The following is an 11,012-nucleotide window of genomic DNA, read 5'->3' as shown; positions in this document are numbered from 1 at the left end:
CAGGGAAGTAGAGGAATTAAAAAGGAAATAACAAGATATGATGGGAGGAGCCAGGAAGGAGGAACTGAGTTGTGTATCTACTGGGGAGGTTGATTACTGAACAAGGAACAGATGGCTGATTAGAAACAGGTTGCAGGTGTGAGGAGAAAGAGAGAGAGAGAAAATGAAAAGGAGAGAGAAAATTGGCAGGTTGTGGGAAAGTACAACAGGAACTTGGAAATTAATCTAATTCTAAAGAATGTCTAGACATAAGGAACATAATAAAACTAGAGTAACAGAATAACTAGACACAAGAAATAAACATAATAAACTAGAATCACTAAGGAGGACTGAGCTAAAGTGAAACAGAAATAAGGCTGATCTAATCAAGAGAGAATAAGATGACAATAAGTTAATCAATTGAATTAAGAGGGGACAAAACTTTTTGTGTATAATTAAGTTATGTAAACTTTATTTTTCAGATATACTGTTTATGTTTTAGCAATATAACCTGAACTCGATTGGATTGTAAAATTGATTTGGAATGTGTTTAATTTAATTTTAATCCGTCTACATGATTAGATTGAATTAACTACATGTTTGTAGCTTCAGCTGTTTGTCTTGTAAAATGCCTTGAAGTGAAATTGTACTTAGTTGGCGCTATAAAAAAATAACATTTATTGAATTGAACAGGGCTTATGTATTGCAACAGCCAAACACCAAATATAAAATAGTTATGAATATGTTCCAAAAAGCGGTACAGTTTTCACAAATCTTAAACTGTGGTTCAGAGAGTCTTTGTTCACTGCAGCAGAAGCAAATTTGAAAGTGTAGAATTTGTAGTATTTTGTATTTTGAACAAGAGGTGATCAAATACACTTAACGCTGGTTAGGAAGACAGTAAACTAAAGTCCTGGGGTTTAGTGCTACACCTGATTCTCAAATTAGAAATCATATCCAACAATATTAGCCCGTTGTATTGTGCAGACCTGTGGGCATGCAGTTAATCCCCAGTGGTTGGACGTCACACTTTACAACAGAAAAAGAGAAAAAGGTAAATGTATGTCCACCCTCTACTGGGCTCACAGAATGGCGCCCTGGGCTGTGAGCCTTATGGCTCAACTTCAAGCTCACCTGTTACTGAGTCTCCGATATTCACACCAAACATTGAGACTGACAGCAAAATGAAGATCAAATTCCTTCCCATTTAGGCTTTCATCAGTCTCAAATGCAGTTTGGATTTCGCGCTTTAATCCTTCCCTCAGGGAATGAAAAAAGGGGAAAAGAAGAAGAAGAAGAAGAAAAAAGAACCCAGTGTGTCGGGAGTTGGAGGCGTGAAAGTTTTCCCTTCAACTTTTCCTCCCTCCCCCGGCCAATAACAGGGGGAGCTGTAATGAGCGGACTCCTCTGATTTGTCCGGGCCAGCTGTCCGGGACGTGAGTGACAGGCCGAGCGGAGGGCTGGTAGTCTCCCCTCCTCACAGCCCCATCAGCATTGCCCCCCTCTGACTTTGACGGGACTCTGCGTGACGCGGCTGAAACAAGGGGGCAACACTTGAGCTCCCAGGCGCAGCGGTGCGGGACAGTTCAGAAGAGCAGAGAGGAGAGGAGCAGTGCGGGGAGAGAGAGAGACGGAGCTCACCCGTCAACCAGCTGGAGGAACCCACACTTACAAACCCCCTTATGGCTGCTTGAGACGTACCGATACACCCCCCCTCCCCCTTTTTTCTCTCTTTCTCTGGGACTTCTTTGGACTTCTACTTTTTTTTTTTCCTCGTCCTGACCAGAAGTTATAGCAAGTCTAATTAAGTTGCTCTTAGTTGAGAAGTGAATCCACTTGCCGTGGACGGCGCAAGGCGGTCATGGATACCCATATAAGATGGAAAGATAAACGGAGAATAAGGGACGCCCAGATCACTTTAGCGGCGATTCTGCTTTTTGTCACGTCGCGTGCAAGTTCAGGTAAGATGCAGCAGCCGTGTGATGTGTTTGGGGTCCACTTTGGAAAAAAAAGTTTTCCCCTCAGTGGGTCACTGATGAGCGCCCCTCCTCCTCTATTACTGCCTTAACTTATTCAGCTTGCAGGGTCAGGAACTTTAGGGGGACTTTGAAAAGTGTGGATCGTTTTTTGCGATTTTTGGAAAAGTTTTTTTTTTTTTTTCTGTTGGGAAGGAGCTAATGATGATTTTGCTGCTTATTGCAGTGGCGCCACCAAGGGTGGACCAAAGGGGGCAATGGTTGCCAGCACATATTTGCCAGTCACTTGTATAACCATAATGTTTTTATTTATTTTATTTTTATTTTTTGACGAACACTAATTAAATACCCAAGAGAACAAGCTTTTACTAGTTGTAAAATGTACATGAATTCATTCATGCATATGTAACTTTTGGTTTTACAGTGTGCCACTTTCGACTAGCCACCATTCACTACAAATACAGAAGCATACTAAAACTCCTTATGTCCTGCCATGACTTAATTTTTGTGTGCCATTCCATCATCGTTATCAGTGGTCGCCATCTTGCCGTCCCTTTTAAAACTTTCTGCAAGTCTCCCTGTTTTCAGTTATTCACAATCCCAATCATTTCTCGTGGGGGGGCACTTTTTGAATGCTTCGTATTTTTGCAAGCCTTTTTGCAAAAATGAGTTCTGTGGTGCACTTCAAGAAACTTCAGTGAGGCGCTTGCTGCTCCAGTTTCTTCTCCCTCAACAGATGGGAAGGATGGGAACAGTTTTCAGAAGATGGGAGGGGCTGTAGCTCCTCTGAAGTGGCAGGGTGGAGCGGTTTGAAGGGCTCCGACGCCAGGGGACACGGCTCTTAAAGTGCTGGGGTCCCCTCTTTTCTGTCGGTGATGGTTGTGTAACCGAGTCCACAAATATCTATGCATAACGTTAGAATTTCATTCAAATATGACTTAGAGCTCAAATCCTTGATGCATCGTTATGTAGAAGGTGACATTTAAGAGGTTTTCTTGTCTCTTGGAGGTCAAGAAGTCAGGCTTGGGTCTGGCCTTTCAGTATTATTAGCACCTTAAGACGGCCTGACATTGCTGGTGGTCTGCTGCAATGTTCCGACACCAGTCTTTGAGCTGAACAGGTGGCTTCTTCTGTATGTTGTACACAGGAAATGTCTGAGATTGTGCTGAACTTGTGAATTAGTAGAGCCATATGACCACTTTAGTGTCCGTTTACAGCAGAGAAAAAGATTGTTTGTTTGTCCTCTTTAGCTCATATGCATGTGAAGTAGTTACGATTTTCTCTTCAGTTTCTTGTTGCTTGTCCAAACTGTATAAATGTGTAATATTTGGATCTACCATTGGCTATTGCAGAATATTTGAATTGTGATTGCTTTTAGTGGATCAAAGAGGAGCTGGAACTTGATGCTGAGGGCTGGATAAAAAATAAAAAAAACATCTATCAAAACTTATATGACTCATGTAAAGGATCCTGAGGGCACTGATATGCTTCTTGAAACTTGAAGCTGACATATGCCAGTAAAGACTCGATGATTGAGTGGTAGTAACATAGCACGTACATGAAAAGCCTGTGTAAACTAATTATCTCCTCCGTCAACGTTTTTCAGCTTTACTATCGTGCTCTTTGTCATCGCAAAGTACAGCGTTGGTAATCTTAAAACACTGTGACACGTAACATTTCACCCTCAAGTCAAACAAAGTTTAACTTTCCTATTCTTCCGCTGTAGTAGTCTTTTTTCACTCATAATTAACAGCCTCTTACTACCCAAGGCTACGTTTTAGTGCAGTTTCTTTGAAAGGCTTGCACAGATATACAATAAGGACATTGCACGAGGTATAGCTGTTGCTATGACTGCTTGAGAATGTTGACATTTGCAATAAACATGTCGAAACACAAGATGTTTTTATTATATACATTCCATATTGATCACAATTCCATGCCTGAATGAGATAATTGCATTAACACAGCACTTTAATTAAAAACAACAAAGTGGCAATGGCTGTCGGTTAACAGTGTTTCGCCACAGCTATGAAGGCCTTTATATTGGGAGTTAGCGTGCCCTTTCTGTACATGTAATTAACCTAGATTTTAAAGCTAAATGTTTGATTTTATGGAAGGATTGACAGTATGAAAAGTTCTTTGTCTCTGAGTGTGGGGCCTCTTCTGGACTGGTGACCTCTTGCTTTAGTCTCCTTTGACCTGGAACAGAACGAAATACATAGAAGGTGAATCGATTCTCTAAATAAGAGAAATGTTTTCTTAACAAGAACACACTGTCAATAGGGCACCGAGGTTTGATTTTCAATGTGATTTTTACATAGAATTCAAAACAGGAATTGCTAAGCTAACTATAGCCTCTTGTTCTTGATCTAACATCACTGTATAGAACTTTATCTTTTTATAATATTGTATAATATAGCTCAGCATACATTTTCATATGGGCTGCCATTTAGCTATATCATTTAAAATAAGAAATAGGTGTTTTGTTATCAAAACCACCTTTTGACATAGGTTAAAGCTCACTAAGTTGTAATTTATCATTACTTAAAGCATCTTACTGAATTACAATGTAAACAGATCACCTTTATCCAACTAAACTGACTTTAATAAGGAAAGTTCAGTTTTCACAGTCTTGCGTTTTTGATACTGGCCAAACATTTACTCATTCTAGCCCAGCAGCCTAAACTACTTTTCAACCACATTTAGATTTCAATAAACATATTTTCATGCTACAATTACATGTTGTGTAGACAGAAGGTTTTTGTTTTCAAGAAACTATTTATTGGGAGTAGACTTCGTTGAGAAAAATATGTTCTTCTGAGGTTAGCCCACTGTGCTAACAAACTTAAGCATTTTTTTTTTTTTTACGTAAAACTTTGTAATTTGTAAAAGTAAAGTAAGCAAAAACAAAATGGTATTTGATGTGGTCCTACTGGTCTTTATCATTAGCTAGTTCCTCCTGGTGTTCTGACAACAAAAGAAGCTATTAAACCAAGCTATAGAGAGACTTGCTAGCAATGTGTAGCCTGTTTACATATAGTGTGTTAACATAATGTATGCCGAGTTTTTCATACTCCTGTTGATGGAAACAAAATACCCAGATAATCATCCCACTGAAAGCTAACCAGGCTATGCTAGTGAAAGTTCATGGCTCATTTGGAACGCCATTTTGTTTTACTGTTAGAAAAGGAACTTTAAGACTTAAGGGAAATGTATAAATAACACCAGGTCTGTAAGTCTCTGAGACAAAGAAGGAGAAGAAAGGTCAGAGTTCAAAGGTGATTGCTAGATCTTTCATGTTTGTCAAGTTTAGCATTTTATCGCCAAAAGAAGGGGAATTTTTTCTCTATAGGTAGTTTTTTTTCTTGTTTCAATAGATTCCCTTTTGGCTGTGCTGGAGGAAGTGGGACTAAGATGAAAAGTCAGGTTGCATTTAATGAAAAGAAGCTGCACAGTGGGATGTTGAGGAACTTTGAAGTCTCTTTTCCAACCTTATCATTTGCCTTAGATTCAGAATTCAATGATGAGCGTGTCTTGCTACAACCATATCCAGGTTGTAGCAAGATGGTGTTTTAGACTGCATGCAAGCAGCAATGTTTTCTTTGGATTTTAATTCATTTATTTCCATCTACCACGTTTTATTTATAAGAAAAACTCCTGGAAATGGTTTATTTCTTATTTTCTTTGAATTGGATTCAATTGATTAACCAAATTTCACTTTTAACGTTCTTTTTCCACAGCTGGAAATTCACACAGGAACAGAAACCAGTCATTAGAAATACTGAAAAAACATTCTTTGAATACCTTGCACAAATGAAAACAAAGCCATATGTTAGCCAAACCCATAGGTGATGTATGGCACCAGTCGAGGGGCAGTTGTGTTTGGGCAACATCAACCATATATTTTCAGGAAATAGGAATTATGCGATGAACTTATATGTGTTTAATCCTAATGCAAGTTTAAAAGGGATGAACAGAAAAGCTTGCCGTTTCTCTGAACGCCTCCCCATCTGGATTCAATAAGTTCCATTGTGCTGTCTGCTAAGCCCTCCAAAAAGCCAAAGAAATTTCTTCCAGATGTTTTCCTCCCATTCTTGGTGGAACAGAGAAACCATGAAGAAAAAGAAAAAAATCTCAGTTGCATTTTCTTTCAAGAGAAAATACGCCATTGTGTGTTGGTTTTAGAGAAAATTTCTAATCAAATAACAGTGACACAGTTATAGAGGGGTTTAGGAGTATAATAGCAGCATATGCCTTTTATTTACCCAGTTTTGTACTCGTTACAACCAGGGTCATTAAAAGGTTCTTTTTGTTTATGTGGGCTGACTTTATGGCAGGGTGAAAGGTCTACTGCAGCTGGTTTTCATCTAGAGTTGCCCTGTGTCTGGACAACTCTTCTTCAAAAGGATATTTTACGTATTGGTAATTTCTGCCGTTTGGCTTTGGCTTTTTGACGAAGCTAGTAAATAGTGAAGTTCAGAGAAGTGACCCAGTGCCGGCAAGATGAGCTCATAGGGTTTCTTGGTGTTTTATGTGCAATGATAGCAGGTGGTTTTCCTGGAGCGTGCTACTAAACAAGGCTCATCTTGATTTATGAAATGATACTGATTAATGTCTCTTACCTTATGAGAGTACAACTTATTGAATGCTGGAGGAAGGACTAGGTTTAGAGGATCATCTTTCATCCAGTTTAACCACCTTCTCTTATCCAACTCAGACTCATTTGGTGGAATTTGGGTCTGCTGGTTCTTACACAGTGTCTTTTAGCTCTCCTGAGGTCATGTCCGACAATATCAGATAAGCGGCCATGAGAGAAAGTGGCTGCTTCTTGTGTGTGCCTATTGCCTTGGTGCCGAGGAAGGAATCTGGGGCTGCATGGAGAGGCAGTGACCCTGTAAGTGCATGTGCCACTTCAAGTCTGTAAATGCAGGCTTTGTGGATAAGAGACGCTGTAAATCAGCTTTAATGCATGATAATAACATGGCAGATAGAGCAAAATATGCACGACAGTTTTTTGACCCAGTGACAGAGTTAAGGAGATCCTTTGTTCGACACAATCAGCGTATTATTTGCCATGTCCTGTCACAGGTTATCTTCAAGTCTCATTTAGAATAAACATTTATCTGTTGTTTTAAAGTTGTCATGGTGCAGAGCGCTTTGTTTTCAGCAATTTTTCTCATTAGTTTTTCTCCCTATGTGCATCTCTTCTCCAAATTAAGTGTTGGCCGTGCTACTTTGTGATGCAACCCCAAACACTTGCGCTTGGGATTTATCTGTATGCTTTGAGTGAAACTCTGCATCTGGTCCAGACTTACAAGCTCTGCATTCACTTGAGCTGTAAAACAGTGCTTTTCTCTGTAATGGGTATTATAATCATTGAGCATGGAAAGCAATGTATGACTCATCCTTTCCAACCCCATTCCCCCTTCTCCAGCCAGAGCCTAGCCGCAACTTTGGTTGCAGAAAACTGAGTGTAAGCACATTTTTCCAAGTGGGAAGAAACAATGGTTTCTGGTCAGTCATGAAACTTTACTGTAGTCATATGTACTCTATTTTAAATTTATTAGGTGATGAAATCAGTTGAAGTTGTAATGAGAGGACATATATAGTAGGACATGGTTTGCCTAGTCAGCGGGATTTTATTTTTCTCCGGGAAGCTTAATTCATTTGGTCTTGTTGCAACAAGGGACTCAACTAGAGTTTTACCGCACACCGGCTATGTGTTTAAGCAGGATTTAAGAGATTTTTCTGACGGAACAAACCATTGAATATGGACAGAAGTCAATATTTTGTTTAGTTTAGAATGAAAACAAAAAATCTTTGAGCACATCCTACGAGATGTAAAGTCCAAAAGCATGGTCAAAGCAGGAAATCGAAGGACATGCAAACTTTTAGGAAACAATGAGGAATGGAAGACCATGAAGGCATAGAAATTTCGTACTACATATCATGTGAATATGGATTGCAGTAGTGTATAATATACAACTTTTCTTTACCCAATTATATAAAAACACATATGATGACACAGAACAGTTTTCCTTAGATATAATGGCTTTGTGTTTTTATAAGGATGTTCTTGTTTTGATCAATTAGGGTTGTGCATGATACACACCTCTTCTTGTTGCTATTGACGGTATGCTTAGTGAGGTCCTCAATAATCAAGCCCTGGTCACAGCTAGAGTTTAAGCCATGCGGCGACGATTAAACTGTTTAGAGATAGTAAGTCCCTAGAAATTTTGTGTTTGGGGAAGTTGAAGAACGAGAACAAACCTTTTAACAGTTGAGCTAATCAGACCTGGCCTGGCCTTTCTTGGGAGATTTGCCTAGGTTCCCAACTCTTGTTCACTCTGTGGGTCTTTCCACTGCAGCTGAGGAAGGTTGTCAGTGATGTCGACTGGCCATTCACCTTTTGTACTCCTTACCTGGGGCCAACCCTAGCTACTATGCTAGGGTTGGCCTTTATTCTGCCCAGGTTCTCATCAACAGATAGAAAATCTCTCTTGTCAGGTCTGACACACCTGGGCATGTCCCTTAACCACTTAAACCCAAGTATGCTGTCCAGGAGGGCTGCTTTGATGGCTTAGTGGGTGCTTGATGCCAGGCAGTGTCTGTGGGTTGGGTATGAAAACACTGTGGGTGTTTTCCGTGCAATAAAGAGGAGTTTTCAGTGTGGTCCCCTTGCTACCCAGCTGGTATCCCTCTCACTAGTGGTTTCTGTGGTGGAGTGGGCTCCCATGCTGCCTTGTTTCCCATCATCAGTTGATGGATATCCCTTGTTCACAGTTGATGGAGGTCTTCAGCAGGGTTGGTGGGACACCTTTTGTACTTGTGACAAGGGAATTTTCTGTTGGGGTGGACCCTTATGCTGGGATAACCCTTACAAAGTAGCTTTATTTATTGTTGACTTAAATTCAAGAGGGCTGTCCTAGAGGTTTGCTGTTGGTCTGCACATGCAGGTTGCATAAAGGCACTGGAATTGCCAACTGTATTAAACAAACAACCTAAATGGATAATGAGTTAACGGTATGTATTTGGGCAACTGAATTCTTGCAATTACTTCTCAATAGCAGTCTAGTCAACAGTAATAATGTGATTCTAAAGTATCACAGTAAGATATGATTGTCACACAGTGCACCATACACTGTTACACTGATGTGCTGATTTCGATTATTACAACACAAACACCTTGTCAACTTGTTAGGATGTCATGGATCCTTTTATATTCTCCTATAACATAAGAATTTGTGAAAACCTAAGATTTGCTCAGCATTGTTACTGATTAAACTCTGTGGGCAATTTTTTTTCAACATCTGATTGAATTCCATTTTTTATGAGCTTAGTAAAACAACACAAATGGCCACCCACACACTTGCACTAAAGCAATTCTTATGTTATTTACAGTTTTGTTCAGTTACGAAGAATATTATTGAGGTCAATGTATTGCAGTAACTCCATTTACTAAATAATACACATTACATAGATTATTTACACACAGACTGATGTTTTCAAGCCTTTAATTCTGTTACATGGGAGGATTTTCCTCTTGCAGCTAATGAAAACAACAATTAATATCAGATTATTATATCACACCAAGAGAATTTTTTTTAATAAAAATGTGTAGAGTCAGCTATAATGTCTGCTTTTGAAAAGGAACTTTTAATCTGACAAATGAGCCTTATGAGAATCCATGCTCAAATTTATTGGATATGACTTTGCATAGATTTTCAAAGTGCATAGTCAGCTGTGTTTACACCTTGATTTGCTTGGTTGATATCACTTGAACTCAGGGCTAAGGGTTTCAACGTGCAGCCTGTGTCATTTATTTCAACTTTTGCTAGAGGCTTTCTTTATAGTTGTTGTTTTGTGTGAACTACAGCTAACTTGTACTGCCAAGATGTGAAGCACTTGAACTGCTAAGGTCTGGAGAGGAATGCTTTCAATCAGTAATAGAAATGGGAAAGTAGTATTGAAATAACTTCCACTTTTTCTTTATTTGTGAACTTTCCCTGAAAGTTTCTGAGTGGTGTTGTAACAGTAAGTAGGTATCTGGTTTTGGCTGATTTATTGTACGATTCAGGCATAGCAACAAGATCTTATTTGCACATTGACTTCTGTTCCCCCACAGGGTTGATATTGCTCAAGTGAGTCACCCGTTAAAATGTCAGTAGCAGATAAATTTATGCTTGACTTGGCTGTCACTCCAACTATGCCGTGTTATTTGGCAAATCATGACATCGCAAGTTATTTCGCTGCGTTTTGAATTCAAGTGTGTGAATCGACTCGGAGAAGAATTATTAACAGGCAGTAAATATTCCTTTTTGTTTACGTTTCTTGGATTTCAGGAATTATTGATAATAATGTAGTTTGATCTTGAAAAGTATTCTAAATAACTTTGACGTCCATGTAGTCAGCAATGTAATGTTTATCAAATAAACTATGATGTATTTAAATACAATTTAATAGTGTCACTAATAGTTGAAATGAAATTACTCCTATTCTAATAAACATAAAACATAATAAACACTGATTTTGCTTCTTGAATTCATCTCTCCTGTCTTCACATAAAAATGTTTGTCTCTTAATAGACAGAAACAAAGCGAAATTTCCCCCAAAACTGAGTAAATAATTGTTTTTCTTTACCACAATGTTGTCACATAAATTTAAGAATGTATCTGTATGAATGTATAAATTTAAGAATGCAAGTCGAAAATAAATGGCAAAATCATGGTAAATCAGTTTTTGGATTTATCTTTCACATGCTAATGTTGAAATGGAATTAGATTTGCAGTATTTCATTGTCTTGCAGTCAATAACTTCAAGCAGTGAGCCGTTTTCCACCAACTTCCCACAGAAGCAAATTGATTTGTATGATGTGAAATATGAAAAAAAAAGAGTCCCAGTTCAAGGCTGGGGTTCCGTGAGCCTCACAAAATAGTGTAGTGGGCTAGATCTAAGTTTATTTTTTTGGGCATTTTTGTATTTCATTTATAAAGCATAGTTCTATTTTTTTGATGAGAAATGATGAGAATGAGTGTAGCTGTCCTTGAGAGCACAAAT

General features: G+C 38.8%; 1 protein-coding gene across 2 annotated transcripts in view; it reads left to right on the top strand.

The window, feature by feature from the left end:
- Positions 1-1,462: 1,462 nt before the first annotated feature.
- The window catches only part of LOC102232699 (collagen alpha-1(XI) chain-like), a 97,061-nt gene continuing 87,511 nt past the window's right edge, over positions 1,463-11,012 (top strand). The window contains exon 1 of one of the 2 annotated variants that reach the window (XM_023338577.1): positions 1,463-1,940. In XM_023338577.1, coding sequence (XP_023194345.1) covers positions 1,841-1,940 — 100 coding nt within the window. In that variant the 5' untranslated portion in view covers positions 1,463-1,840. The remainder of the gene's footprint in view (positions 1,941-11,012) is intronic. The other variant, XM_014468377.2, reaches the window with a different exon arrangement.

Source organism: Xiphophorus maculatus, chromosome 8, assembly GCF_002775205.1.
Source record: "Xiphophorus maculatus strain JP 163 A chromosome 8, X_maculatus-5.0-male, whole genome shotgun sequence".
Lineage (NCBI taxonomy): Eukaryota > Metazoa > Chordata > Actinopteri > Cyprinodontiformes > Poeciliidae > Xiphophorus > Xiphophorus maculatus.
The sequence above is the reverse complement of the archived record's forward strand: the minus strand, read 5'-3'. Positions and strand labels throughout refer to the sequence as shown.